Source organism: Penicillium daleae (genome assembly GCF_028827525.1).
Source record: "Penicillium daleae strain IBT 16125 chromosome Unknown utg000002l_segment0_segment0, whole genome shotgun sequence".
NCBI lineage: Eukaryota > Fungi > Ascomycota > Eurotiomycetes > Eurotiales > Aspergillaceae > Penicillium > Penicillium daleae.
In genome coordinates this window covers 3,816,498-3,830,548 of record NW_026623150.1, presented here as the reverse complement: position 1 = coordinate 3,830,548, position 14,051 = coordinate 3,816,498, and the positions used below count along the sequence as shown (strand labels likewise).

Genomic DNA, 14,051 nt, shown 5'->3' with positions numbered 1-14,051 from the left:
AGAGAAGGGGAACACGGGCAATGACGGGGAGTTTTCTTGGGTTCCGCCGAGCCGAAGAATTCCCGTTCTTGGCTCCAACCCGACTTTGCTTCACCCTCACCCATCAACCCTCTGCTTCATCACCCCACACCTCCAGGATGTCGTTCCGGCCGATGTTGAAGCAGGTATGTTCGATCGCCGATAGTTGATATCGGGTCTTCCTGGTGCAATTGACCTGCCAATGGTGTACTAACTCGATACCAGCGGGCTGTGGCTCCGATCGCAGCCACCCTCCTCGCAGGAGGCCTGGCCTTGTACCCCAAGCAGACTGCTTTCGCTGAGGAGCCTCGCGAGGTGAGATGACCCAAATATGCTCGTCTGTGGTATATCCACTCGAAGACAGCCTTTTCTGACTTGCGACTACTTGTCCAATACAGCGCAAACCTATCTACGATGACTTCCCATCCGACATCCCGGAAATCTCCAAGCCCGCAGCCCCGGCTCCCAAGGCGATTTCTCTGCTCACATCGCAATCCTCCTCTTCCTCGCCCACCCCAACAGACATCCTGACCGCTCAGATCCGGCAAGCCCGGCTTTTCCTCTACTCCCACTCCCTCGCCGCGGAGAACAGCTTCAACGACTTCCTGTCCCGAGTTCTGCACATCGAAAACGCGTTCACCAACACCATTGCATCGCTGGCTCCTTCTCCCGAGTCTGGCGAGCGACTGACTCCCGGCGGTATCTACGTTATTGTGTCCGCCATGGCCGGCTCCATCGTGTCACGCAACCGTGGTATCTTCCTCCGCACTCTGTCCCCTCTTACCTTCGGTACCGTCGCTGCCTTCACCCTCCTCCCCGTGACGATGAAGAACGTCTCGGATCTTGCGTGGGAGTATGAGAAGAAGTTCCCTGTCGTTGCGGAGAAGCACCTTGCGGTTCGGGAGCGCGCGGAGCACATCTGGTACACTGGCATCGCGCACAGTGGTATGGCCCGCCAGATGATGGAGGACAAGATTGGTGAGACCCGGAAGAAGCTCGAGGAGTTGGTGAGCAAGGGTCACTAGACTTTTTATATTTGCTCGGCTTGATTCCGGTCACCGTTGGGTGGTCGGGGAGGAGTTTCATCTTTTGCATATGTACGCTTAGAACTCGTAGATCCGATGATATAACCCGGACGTCTCCTTTGTTTGACAAAAAATTATTCTTTGGTTTAAGAAGACGTGTTTTGAATACTTGTCAGAATATTGTTTATTGGTTTGGGTCAGAGGGACTATTGTAATTGGTATAATGGTGGAACTCATGTAGACTACATCAACCCAGCTTCGACAAGGATTGTATCATTATTCTTCTTGTGCCAGGCCCGGTTCTCCCTCCGCCGCCTCCGCATCCCCTGCTGCTTCGGCTGTTACCGGGGCTGGACTGGCCGAATTGGAAGGTGAAGCACCAAGTTTGGGAGGAGGAGGTAGAGGTGTTCCCTTCCGCGAAGGCGCAAAGTCCTCCTCCCGACTCTTCTGCTCGCCTTCGGCAAAGTAATCATCAAACGCTCTGTTAGGCGAGACACCATGTCGCGCCTTTGCACTCCGTCTGCTCGCGGGCGATATCCCACTCGGGGGCGAGGTCACTCTTGTTTGAGACGCAAGAGGTGGAGGCGATACCATATTTGCTGGGACTAAGTAGTGCGCAGAGGGTTCTGTTGTCGCCGAGGCGCCATTGTAATTTGGGATTGGCGCGGGATATCCATCTTCGCGCGTCTCAAAAACCACCTCCCCAGGTCCTTCGACTTCCTCGCCCAGTCCGATAGGTAGACGATGCAAAGCGCCGTAGCCCAGTTCAGCTCCAAGAGCACCTTCGCCGCCCCATCCTCTTGTAGGGACTAGCTCGACCTCCCGTACGACGTCGAATTCACTGTTGTATACCCACAGAATGAGAGTGCGGTCAAGGTGGTCCTCGACCAGCTCCCCGAGAGCAGATTCCCCGCGTAATGTCCCACTTGGCGTGCCAATGATATAGTCTGAATGTGGCAGTAGGCCGGCACGATAGGCAGGGCTCAATGGCGATGGGATCCCGAGAATATGCCAGATGTGTTGGGTGGAGGAAAGGGGGGCGAGTTGTAGTGCGAGCCCGAGGGAGGGCGTCGTTGCCGGTACGGCAACTGTGACGGTATGCGTTCTTTGGCCCTGCGCAGAGCAAAATAATGTTAATCGCCGTTCTATGGAGAGAGATCAGGATCGCCTCAAAGTACCTTGGCACTCCATATTTCCAGTGTCAAGCTCGAGCCGGCGCAATTGCGCACTTCTGTCGCAAAGAGGTTTGGGTCTGGGTCTTCCTGTGAGAGGGTATCAGCACCACGCGTATGTTGTTAATCAAAGATGTACGTCAACATACAATAGGATGGCCGTTAATTCCTACAATAAAGTCGAACCACGGCTCCAAGGGTAGCTCGGTGTCTTTGTTGCGGAGTACTTGAAACCCATAGGCGTTGTCGCTGGGACCATTCCGAGGCTGCTGGACGGGCTCGCCATCCAACCGGCCGATAAATCGATTAAGCGCACCAAACATCACGCTCTCGATCAGTGTTTCGGTGGACTTGGTTTGTATAGGAAGTGCAATATCGAGGTCATACTTGGGGAAGCTATGCGGGCATGCGAGCTGGCCGGATGTCGATGCAAACAGTGCAAACAAATCTTGCTTCTTTATCGGTTGGCGTCCGTTATCGAAGACTTGCGATTTATATCTCCACCGGACTTTGCGACATGGCGGATGAAGAGGTGGCACCAGCAGAGGTGCAGCATTATGAAAGTATTCAGGAAGTTCCCTGGGATATTCAAAAGTATGCGCCCTGAAACAGCTCGCTTGGATGGACACACCGGCGCTGACCCGTCACTTAGTTATTGGAATCAACGGCACCGCATCTTCTCCAAGTACGACGATGGGGTATGGTTGACGGATGATTCTTGGTTTGGGGTTACCCCAGAACCAGTGGCCAAGTGTGTCTTCCTTTTATATGTCTTTTCCATCTTGAAGTAGTCCATGCATTGCTTACGTGGTGAACAGTAAAATAGCAGCACATCTTGCTGAAATCGCTCCGGCTGAGCGCCCTATTCTGGTGGATTGCTTCGCCGGCGCAGGCGGCAACACCATCGCTTTCGCAAAGACAGGCAAATGGAAGCGCATCTATGCCATTGAAAAGAATCCCGTCGTTCTCCAATGCGCCAAACACAATGCGAAGATCTACGGTGTTGAAAATCAAATCACCTGGTTTGAGGGCGACTGTTTCGAGATCCTGAAGAACCAGTTGAAAGACCTAGCACCTTACAGTGTGATCTTTGCAAGCCCACCTTGGGGTGGTAAGTTTCATCATTCTCTCACGTCATGGGTGTATTTCACTGACACAATGGGTACTAGGCCCCGGATATCGCTCAGATGAGGTCTTCAACCTGCGGACTATGGAACCATACTCACTTGAGAAGCTTTACAAGGAGTACTCACTGTTTACTCCTCACGTTGCCTTGTATTTGCCTCGGACATCAGATGTCAGACAACTGGCGAAATTCGTGCCTGAAGGTCGCAAGGCGGAGGTGATGCATTATTGTATGGATGGGCATAGCAAAGCGCTGTGTATCTTTTACGGAGACTTCAATGGACACTAATAGGCAGGTCCTTCTCTTAGCTTATGTCTCAACCCTAATGAAAACAATAATGAAATGAATTGTTCGGAACGTCTATCTCTTCTAGCTCTCGAGGCTGTGAAGCTAATTGCCTAATCAGGTCAGTGTATTTTGCGACTTATGCTGACCTCTTGATCCTTGAATCCAGAGCGATCAATAGCCTCTGAAGAACAACATACAGCACATTAGAAATTGAGAATTTCGTTGAATTATTCGCTCGGAAAGAGCCTTTGCGTTCTCTGGGTTACGGTTTTGAGTGTCGGGGTGTGCCATCAGCCTCATGATCGGTGGCTATGTTAGGGCCGAGTTTGGTCGAGGTATGAATAGGCATTTTTGTAATTATTTGCGACGATAGGTCTCATATTAGTGATCGGTGATAGATATTTACCACTGGAAGTATAACAAACACCGTCTCGTGCCGTTATAGCGCTTTGTCATACATATCATGGTCAAAATAGAGACAGTAGTACGAATTAGTACGATAATCGCCGACTCCAAGATGAAATTAGGAGAATATAGACAGACCATTCCGTGTCAGTCCATATGAGAAAAAGGATACAACAAAAAATACAAGTAGAAATCAGAGGCAAAAGTGAGAGGTGAGGACTCGGACATGAGAGTTGAGAATTGATAATTGAGATTTGAGATGGGGAAAGAAAGGGAAGACCAAGTGGAGCGGGGAGTAGTGAGCTTCAGCTTGTCTGGTACCCCGCTAAGCCTCTTTGGGTACTCACCACATCCCTTCCTCTCGTTTTAGTCGCGCCGCCGAGGCAGCACATAACTTTCCATCACTTTTGGTCAGCGGGATAGCCAACTCGATGCGCGCAAACCTTGGTCTGTCTTGTTGCCTGCCCGCTCGACCTTCAGTAACGTCCTGCGCCAGTCTCTGGCAGCCTCACCCACTCATTTAAACTCGACGTTCAACCGCGCCTTACCCTCACCGTCCTTCGCGCCTCCTCACAGCAACCTTTCTCATCACTGATTGCAACATGCCTCACGCCACCCAGAACCAGGCCCCAGAGGCCCCGGAAGATGCGGAGTTTGACAATGTTATGCGCCAGCTGAACAACTACGAAGGCGGTCCGCAGTTTGACTTCCTCAGCCGAGATTTGGATGTTGGCGAGAAGGCGGAAGACGCGGTCGACTACGAAGACTTTGAAGACGATGAACTTCCCGATGAAGAAGAGCCGGATGCGGCGCGGCGACCTGCTGGGAACGACGCGACCGATGACCTCTTCGCAGACCTAGGAGCTGACGAGGCCGGGCTTTTTGGACCAAGTGACGATATCTTTGGCGGGACTGGCGAAGGCGAACAACCTCAGGATGACAACCTCGATGATTTGTTTGGTGAAGGACCTTTTTCTCCCCCTCCTGCTGGCCAGGTGGATGATACCCGGGACCTCTTCGAAGATGAAGAACCGTCGTTGACAACACAGCCTGTCGAGCTGCCACCGATCCCGCCGGTGAAGGAGGCCCAAGATCAGCCCATGACCGAGGATGTGGACGAAGATGATATCCTGGACGATGCTAGTGTTCGCTCGGAGGAAATGGATGAAGCGACTCTGCGCGCATGGAAACTCCAACAACAGTTGTTTGCGATGTCCGGGAGGACTGGGCCCGATCATCTACCTGCGCCACCGGAGAATCACGAGGAACTTCTGCACTCCCTATTCCCCAGCTTCGACCGCAACACCCTTCCTCGTTGGTTGGAGATCATCCCACACAAGAAAGCGTTCTATCTTGGAAAACAGCCTCTCAAGCCCCCCAAGCCGGTTCTCCCTACGAAAGTCAATATCGAACTAGCTCCTGACCAGGAGCGCGTGTTCAGAACCGGCCAGTCGAATAAACGCGTTCTGGACCATGAGTCTTTGGGCATTGTGGTCATCACAGAAGCCACCCAGGAAGAAGAGGAGGGGGAGGAGGAGGAGGAGGAAAAGGAGGACTTTGACATGGGTGACGCCGATATGGATGAGATACTCCCAGGAGGCTTCACCATGCAAGATCTTCGGACCATTTGTGTCGACTGGGATGTCAAAGATGAACTCTCAACGACGACAGAAGAAGAAGCCGCTCCTATCTTAAACGATTCTGCCCCGAATGAATCTGCCGACCTGTTCGACGACGATGCGGATTGGCTGATGGAAGAAAATCCACCATCGAAGAAGCGCAAGACCGGCCCAACTCCCATCGACGTTATTGCCCTATCCCACCTTGATATTCCCCTCCTCGATGAACCTGAGCAAGCGGTTGCACAAATCGCAAAACGGATCACTATTGACATGAATGATCCCAACATCCTTGTGGAAGAGTTGAGACCAGATGCGGTACTGCCCAAGCCCAAACAGACTGGGCCGCGAAATAGGGAGGATGTCGATACAAACCTAACTCGCAAACTCACCTCACGATATAACATCTCGAATGATCAGGCATACGACATGCTAAAGCAGAACCACCAGAACAAGATTCGGAGTACTCTTGGTAACGTCACTCTGGAGCATGCCTTGCCAGCCTTGCGCTTGCAATGGCCTTACTATAAGACTGAGCTGCAAAAGGCCGAAGCACGGTCTTTCCACAGGCCTGCTTTGAATTTCCGAAGTGGTCAAACCTCTTGGTTCAAGAATCCCGCGCATGTTAAACGCAAGCATCTCAAGGGCAAGGACGCCAAGGCTTTGTTTGACTCAACCAAAGCACTCTCACTGGCCGATAACTCCAGCGTACTCTTGGTGGAATATTCTGAGGAGGTTCCCATGGTGCTCTCCAACTTTGGCATGTGCAACCGATTCATCAACTACTACCGAAGGAAGAACCCAGAAGACCCCACTCGCCCTAAGGCAGAAATTGGCGAGACAGCCGTCTTGCTGCCGCAGGACAAAAGTCCCTTCTCTATCTTCGGGCATGTTGACCCGGGTGAGATTGTCCCAGCGATCTCCAACTCAATGTATAGAGCCCCGTTGTTCCCGCACCAAGCCAAGTCGACCGATTTCCTGGTTATTCGCAGTACAACCGGCTCGGGAGGCATGAGTTACTTCATACGCAACATCGAGAACTTCTACATTGCTGGACAACAATTCCCATCCGTTGATATTCCTGGCCCTCATTCGCGCAAAGTCACCACCGTCGCTAAGAACCGAATGAAGATGCTTGTCTACCGACTTCTCAAAAAGAGTTCTGACGAGCGACTTGCCATCTCTGATGTCACGGCACACATCCCTGGTACCACCGACATGCAGAATCGGCAAAAAGTCAAGGATTTCCTACAGCATGACAAGGATACCAAGTATTGGAAACCTCTGGATCCCGTCCTCCCTGACCAAGACACCATCCGATCGTGGGTTCAACCAGAGGATGTCTGTCTGCTAGAATCCATGCAGGTCGGCCAGCAACATCTCCACGATACCGGTTTCGGCAACGACGCTGAAAATAGCAACGAGAACGATGAGGATGAGGAAGGCGAGAGCTTCGAACAGCTGATGGCTCCTTGGAAGGCGTCCCGCAACTTTCTGCTAGCTTCCCAAGGCAAAGCCATGTTGAAGCTCCATGGCGAAGGTGATCCCACCGGACGTGGCGAAGGTTTCAGTTTCATCAAAACATCGATGAAAGGTGGCTTCAAGGCCATCGGTGAAAGTGTTGAAGACAAATTGGATGCCCAGCGGCTTAAGGAGCTTGGTGGGCATAGTTACAATGTCGCACGCCAACAAAGGTCATACGAAACATCCATTCGCCGAATCTGGGATGCTCAGAAGGCAAGCCTGTCTTCCACTATTGAGCATTCCGACGAAGAGAGCGACGTCGATCAAGGGGGTATGGAAGAATTCAGCAAGCCTACCCCACGATCTGAAGCACCAACGCCTGCACCTAGTCGGCGATACGATGATGAAACAACCAGCCAGTTCAGTCGGATGAGCTTCGCAAGCCAGAAAGGCAAGGTCCTCCGCATCACCCGGCAATATAAAGCCCCGAATGGCGAAATCTTGGAGAAAGAACAACTTGTTTGGGACCCCCGGGTCATCAGACAATACATCCAACACCGCCACCGCTCCGAAGCTCTCACCACCAAACTAGAATCCCTTCAGCCAACCGGTGACCCCGAGGTGGATGCTCGTAACCGCAAACTGATCGAGGCCGAGCTAAGCCGTCTCAACCGGAACAAGGAGCGCCGCTTCGCCCGCGAGAAACAGAAGGGCATCACTCGTGCAGGAGATTCACCTGCAGACGGTAAACCCGCCGGAACGCAGCGCAAATGCGCGAACTGCGGCCAGGTCGGACACATCAAGACGAATAAGAAGCTTTGTCCACTACTAAACGGTACGATGAAGCCGGAGGACCGGGTAACGGACTCGGCATTCTCCATGAGTGCGCCTATCATCTAGACGGCTCTCAAACCAAACAAAAAAAAGTCACTTTCCCAAACCATCTCGTGGAATGTGCATCCTTTCAATATGATACCCACGCCATGATTGCACAAATATCGGGTGCTCGTTGGTTCTATCGGCCTTGGCCTTTCTCCATTTCATTCCCCGGACTGGGGAGAGAATACCCTACCCTGTACGTTGATTTGTTGATTCTTTTTTTAATGTTGGCCAGCACGGTCTGGCCGTGGTATGTACTGCATACGATGCCTTTTCTCTGTTTCTTGTACATCACATTTTACATCAGATGAATCAATCCAATCAACAGTATGGAGTTTGCCTTTAATCCGAAAGTTACGATTCCCATTAGGCTTTTGCAAGAACGAAGGCGTGTACGCTGGTATTGGGATGAAAAGTGACTTGGGTGGCCTAGTGGGAAATCTCGATGGCCTGGACAACAAGAAGTAAGAGATATGTGCACGCCTTCAAGGCCGTTGAAAGTCAACACTGCGGGTTCATAGTGAGAATCGCGCAATCCACAGTAAAGGAATCCTGTTTGAGCTTGGAACTATAAGAATATCAAAGAATGAATAAGCCCGCAGCTTACCTCCAGTTCACAGCGTTTTGCGAGGGAAAGGATGGGGATATAAATAGGTGGATCAAGAACAGAATCAAAGGATGTAATCGACTTCTCCACGAACACAAAGCTCAAGGGTGGTCCATGACCAACACTTTCAGGGGGTATAAAGATCTGCGAGTGCTCCTCTGGCGAAGGGCTGCCGCCCTCGCTCGCTCCTCAAGGCCATGGCCGGACCCTTCGGTCGACGGTACGTATATCCCAAGAAGGCACCTCTCTTGCGGATCTCCAAGGCTGTCCTGCCAGCCTTTCTATCCCGCAGAATCTTGTCTCGTGGTCTTTTTCTTTCCTTCTGCTTCTCAGCCTTCTGAGCGGGCGCGTTAATGCCAGCAGCTTCAACGGGTGCGACTGGAAAAATGGCATCGCCTCCTGGCACGGGTCGCTCGATGAACGGATTTTCAGGGAAACATGGAGCGATGTTATCAGCAGATATAGCTTGGGGCTTTCCTTCGATGTCCTCATCAGACTCTTCCTTGGACTCGCTTTCCTCTGCTTGCCCCTCGAGCTGATCGAGGTTCTTCCAGTCATTGAAGTAACGAGTATCTTCCCAGCCTTTGACTCTCGGAATATATGGAGGCCGGGTCATATAAAGCTCATTCCACCGGGTACCTTTGAAGAATGGGTGGATCTTGATGTCGGCTGCATCATTAGGGTACACCCAATAGCTCGTGACGTTTTTGTATCGGGGATCCATTGAGTACAGGTATTGAGCTGACGCGGGCCGACCAGCCAACATGTCATTAGCTTGATATTTTGGCGAGCACAGTCGGTATTCACGCTCTTGAAGGAGTCTTGCAATGAGGTCAATAGCGTCTTGTGACACTAATTTCTCCGATGGACTTTCTCTCGGAAATTGCAAAGTTCTCGAGTGTTGCTAGAGAATAGAACCTTTAAATCAGTTTCGAAAAAGAGAAACTTCTTCGGGTAACTTACGAGAACCTTGATCTTGGTGTCATGGCGATTCTCGCAGGCAAAGGGAGTGAACCCGTATAGACACTGCAAACGTGAAATCAGAACAGCTCTTTAGTAGAGTGAGTGAGTTTCAGTCACCTCGTAGAGAATAACACCCAAACTCCACCAGTCGCATCTTCCATCGTACATCTCTCCTCGAATCACCTCTGGTGCCATGTACTGACTGGTGCCAACCACACTCTTCGCAAATCGTCGTCGCTCTTTTTTGTTTCGCCACGCGAGAAGATCCGTTGAAGGCACAAAATACTTGGGAAAATCGCTCTGTTCTTTTGCATTGGGATCAAGGTCTGGGTCTTTCTCCGCTTCCGCAGCTTGGACCTGGTCTTCTGCGTCACCCTTGATGGCAATACCAAGCTTTTCTAGAAGAGAATAGCGGTGGTTGTTGTAATATGCCTGGTCATGAGACCAATGTCCGTTGAAGGCCAGACCAAAGTCGGAGATTTTCAGATGCCCAGATGCAGATATGAGGAAGTTGTCGGGCTTGATGTCACGATGAATCCAGCAAAGTCGATGAGCTTCCTCAATGCACAGAACCATTTCAGCGATGTAGAACCGTGTCCAATCTTCATGCAGGATATCCTTGCGAATCAAAAGCCCAAGAAAATCCCCGCCAACCATGTAGTCCATGACAAGGTATAAGTAGCTGTCATCTTGAAAGCTGGATATCAATGGAACAACCCAACGGGACTTTTCCGACGCAACGAGAAAGTCTCTCTCTGCTCGAATGTGACCTTCTTGGCAATTGCGAATCATCTCGGACTTCTTGATAACTTTCATCGCATAAACTTCCTTCTTTTCGCCTGCCATATATCTGCGCCTGCTATTTCTTGTTCCATCAACAGCGGATCGTATGACATCAAGATGTCGGCTTCTTGAGCTGGAAATACTAGCATCGCGTGCTGGGCTCTCATCATCGTCCTTGCTTGTTTGCAGGGCACCTTTCTCACGTACCAGGCGCACCACTCCGAAGCTGCCTTTTCCCAAAGTTTTAATAACTTTATAACCAGCAATCGAGACCGCTTGATTGATCCGCGGGGATTTCATGCAGGTTTTCAAAATTCGACACTGTCGCAGATACTCGTTCTCTTGAAGGGCCCAGTTGTGTCGTGTTGATTCCTGCTCTTCGGGACCAAGATGGAATGCAATTATATGCTGCTCCAATTCGTACTGACGCTGGATACGTGGGTCTGTATTCTCAAAAATGGAGTTGAAATATATTTCAAGATAGACCTTGGCGACAGATGCAGCTTCCACCGTAAGAATCGATGGAGCAATGATAGAAGACTTGCCACTTGAGGTCGAACTTGGGTTCGAAACGCAGTTCGATATAGTAGACCACTCTCTCAATTCAGGTCTATATTTTTCCAATGAAGGAGGAGATGGCTCTCCAGATGTCACTGCGGTCCAAGGTGTTGAGCACCCATTTGGAGAGCCACTACTTGTTGGGGTTGTCGAGGGATCTGAGCTGTCATCATTGGCCCCATCTCCTTGTTTACTGGAATTCATCAATATTGGAGAGTCAGGGGAAAGGATACTAGGCCTTGGCCGCAAGTGGGTACGATGGACCACCGTTGGGTTCCCGAATGCTGATGAGAATTTTTGAGAAACGCGGTCCACCAGTCTCGAAGCAGGAGGACCCGGGGGGTCGACAAGAATATGAGAATGAACATCATCGGTATCAACGTGGTCTTGCTGAACGTTCTCTTCGTCGACTTGAACATCGATCTTGCGATCCGGCATATGGTCATTTGATAGATCTTGCGAGGGTGTGTCCGGGATTTCTGGCAGTGTGTTGACAGACGGGTTCGCAATCAAAGGCTGGGTCTCAAGGAAGCAACTACCAGTCATATAAATCGAGGGGCTCTGTTCGGCCCCTGGGACTGGTAGGGTATGCTGGTGATCATCATGACTTTGCGCATCGTCGCCTGATCCCGTCTCGACGCTTGTCTTGTTGCCTGAGATTCCCAAGTCAGCATGGAATAGGCAATGATGTATATGCACGAACTGTTGGAGGAATTTCCCAGCCCAAGTAACAATAGAATTTTAGACCCGCTCCGTGTTAATCGAAATCGAAATCGAGCTCTGCTGGCCCTATTATCGGAGTTGGGGGATACGGGACTATCGGATAGTGCCGAATCAGCGGGAGATGGATATGGTTTGCTGCGATGAGGAGTGGCTTTTGTCTGTGTCCAAATGTTGAACACACTTCGTCGGCGTCGCATCTTTCTTCCGTAAGAGACTGTCATCTTGTAAGATGCTGGATATGCTTGGACCGGCGGAGATCAAGGAACGGTGTCTCCGTCGATGGCGGTAGTTGAATATGCGCACGACATCCACACTGGCTTTAACGATAGAATGTGATGGTAGAATTCGGCAATTCGAAAAACTGCGAGTTGGCAAGATAAAACAATCGCAGACAAGCATTGAATGGGACGGGAAACAAGTTGACCTCCAGTAAGTGGCAAGCGCGAATTAGGGCGTGCTGCCGTGGACATCACGTCAATCCTACGAAGTCAAACTACAGTGCCGTGGGAAAATGGAAAAGGAATTTGAAACGCCAGATGGCTGGATTGGATTCAAATACATAGTAGCAGATACAAATGAACAAAATCGGGAACTTTTTCCATGCAAAGGGAATATGAATTCCTCGTGATATGCCTCCTCTCCGCCATGGCAGGACAGGCAAAGAATAGACAAACAAGCCGGATATCACGGTGAATCATGCAATTAAACCGGTAAACCCATAAAACAAACACCCTTGCAAAGTAACAAATATGGATATAGAAATCAGTCCAACATTTACTTGATCTCAAGCAGCTTGACATCGAAGATCAACTTGGAGTTGGCGGGAATGCCGGGGAGGGCCTTCTTGCCGTAGGCGAGGTGAGGAGGGATGGTGATACGACGCTCACCACCGGGGGCCATACCGGCGACACCGATATCCCAGCCCTTGATGACCTCTCCCTTGCCAAGCTTGAAAGTGAAGGGCTTGCCCTTCTTGTTGGAGTCGAAGACCTTGCCGTCCTCGAGCTTGCCGATGTAGCGCATGGAGATGGTGTTGCCGCTCTTGGCAGCGACACCCTTGCCGAGCTTCTTGTCATCGATCTTGACGCCCTTGACCTCCTTGACGCCGAGGGTGCCAGTGGGCTTGTCACCGTTGGGGGTAGGGCCCTGCTCCAGGTTTTTGGCGAACTGAACCTTCTTGTCGGCCTTGGTCTCCTTCTTGGGCTCAACAGCGGCGGCATCACCGTTGTTCTTCTTCAGCTTCTTCTGCTGGGCCTTGGTCAGAGCGGGCTCCTCCTTAGCGGCCTTGCCCTTGGCACCCTTGGCCATCATCTCATCGAGGCTCTCCTCCTCAGCAGCACGCTTCTTGCCCTTGGTCTTGGCCTCAACCAACTTGGGGGCCTCCTCCTCACTGTCGACCTCGGTGATACGGGGGTCCTCCATACCATCCAGGTCGTCGCTCTCGTCGTCATCCATGGCCATCAGCTCGTCCATGTCAAGCTCATCCTCATCGGGAGAGAGATCGTAGTCATCCTCATCGTCCTCATCATCGTGGTCATGGTCGTGACCCTCATCGAGGCCAATGACGTAGTTACCAGTGAGGAAAACGGTCTGGTTACCGGTGTTCTTGAAGAAGACAGGCTCGCCCTCACAGACAACGATGTCAAGAGGTTGCTGGCAGCTCTGCAAAGACGTGTTAGTATCGACGTAAATTTATTTTTCATTGCGAATCGGGCCTTACCTTGTCAGCGAACAGGGTGCAGATGACGTTCTCATCAAGGTCCAGGCCCTCATCAGACTCATCATCCTCGTCCTCATCGTCATCAGTGAGAGGACCCTTGCCCTTGATCAGCTTTGAAATAGCAGCCTTGAGGTCGAAGCCACCATCCTCGTCATCGTCCTCATCATCATCATCCTCCGCCATGGCCTCCTCGAGTTCCTTCTTGGCGGCGGCCTGCTTGAGCTTGCGGGCCTTCTCCTTGTCGCTGGGGCCACCGTTGACTTCCTCGTCGTCAGAGTCCTCCTCTTCATCATCATACTCCTCATCGTCGCTGTAGTCCTCGTCATCGGAATCGCCCATGTCGAGACCGGGAGGAGGGCGAACGATCTTCAAGGTTGCGCGACCAGGCTTGCTGGAGTCGCCTTCATCGAACTCGGGCTCCTCATCGGGGTCGATGGCAGCCATGCTCACACGGAACTGGAAGTATAGAGTCAGCAAGAAATTTGAACGCATTGTGAGATCTGATACTGACCGAGGCAGCGGCATTAGGCACAGCAGGCACCATAACACCGGGAGGGACCCGGAGGGCATAAACGGCAACCGGTTGGACGGCAGACATTTTTATAGAATTGGTTGAAGAAAGATGAAATGCACACGATAGAAGGAAATGAACGTGGAAGTAGAGAGGGAAATGAACCACCGAAGAAAAACGGGCGTGGATG

The 14,051-nt window shown here is 51.3% G+C and overlaps 6 protein-coding genes across 6 annotated transcripts; 3 read left to right on the top strand and 3 right to left on the bottom strand.

Moving 5' to 3' along the window:
- Positions 1–137: 137 nt before the first annotated feature.
- Positions 138–1,043, top strand: N7458_002370 (MICOS complex subunit MIC26/MIC27; the record flags this gene model as incomplete). The annotated part of the gene is made up of 3 exons (XM_056905753.1): positions 138–164; positions 244–333; positions 417–1,043. The coding sequence occupies 3 exons, from the start codon at positions 138–140 to the stop codon at positions 1,041–1,043; spliced, it is 744 nt and encodes a 247-aa protein (XP_056769860.1).
- A 276-nt stretch (positions 1,044–1,319) lies between these two features.
- Positions 1,320–2,538, bottom strand: N7458_002369 (uncharacterized protein; the record flags this gene model as incomplete). The annotated part of the gene is made up of 3 exons (XM_056905752.1): positions 1,320–2,156; positions 2,222–2,305; positions 2,365–2,538. The coding sequence occupies 3 exons, from the start codon at positions 2,536–2,538 to the stop codon at positions 1,320–1,322; spliced, it is 1,095 nt and encodes a 364-aa protein (XP_056769859.1).
- A 194-nt stretch (positions 2,539–2,732) lies between these two features.
- Positions 2,733–3,629, top strand: N7458_002368 (RNA methyltransferase; the record flags this gene model as incomplete). Its single annotated transcript, XM_056905751.1, has 4 exons — positions 2,733–2,809; positions 2,868–2,966; positions 3,034–3,326; positions 3,385–3,629. The coding sequence occupies 4 exons, from the start codon at positions 2,733–2,735 to the stop codon at positions 3,627–3,629; spliced, it is 714 nt and encodes a 237-aa protein (XP_056769858.1).
- Positions 3,630–4,636: 1,007 nt separating this feature from the next.
- N7458_002367 (DUF3591 domain-containing protein) lies at positions 4,637–8,017 on the top strand (the record flags this gene model as incomplete). The annotated part of the gene is made up of 1 exon (XM_056905750.1): positions 4,637–8,017. One exon carries the CDS (start codon positions 4,637–4,639, stop codon positions 8,015–8,017), a length of 3,381 nt encoding a protein of 1,126 aa, XP_056769857.1.
- A 713-nt stretch (positions 8,018–8,730) lies between these two features.
- On the bottom strand, positions 8,731–11,851 carry N7458_002366 (serine/threonine-protein kinase; the record flags this gene model as incomplete). The annotated part of the gene is made up of 4 exons (XM_056905749.1): positions 8,731–9,507; positions 9,567–9,629; positions 9,684–11,560; positions 11,611–11,851. The coding sequence occupies 4 exons, from the start codon at positions 11,849–11,851 to the stop codon at positions 8,731–8,733; spliced, it is 2,958 nt and encodes a 985-aa protein (XP_056769856.1).
- A 553-nt stretch (positions 11,852–12,404) lies between these two features.
- On the bottom strand, positions 12,405–13,948 carry N7458_002365 (FKBP-type peptidyl-prolyl cis-trans isomerase; the record flags this gene model as incomplete). Its single annotated transcript, XM_056905748.1, has 3 exons — positions 12,405–13,292; positions 13,351–13,806; positions 13,862–13,948. 3 exons carry the CDS (start codon positions 13,946–13,948, stop codon positions 12,405–12,407), a joined length of 1,431 nt encoding a protein of 476 aa, XP_056769855.1.
- Positions 13,949–14,051: the final 103 nt, after the last annotated feature.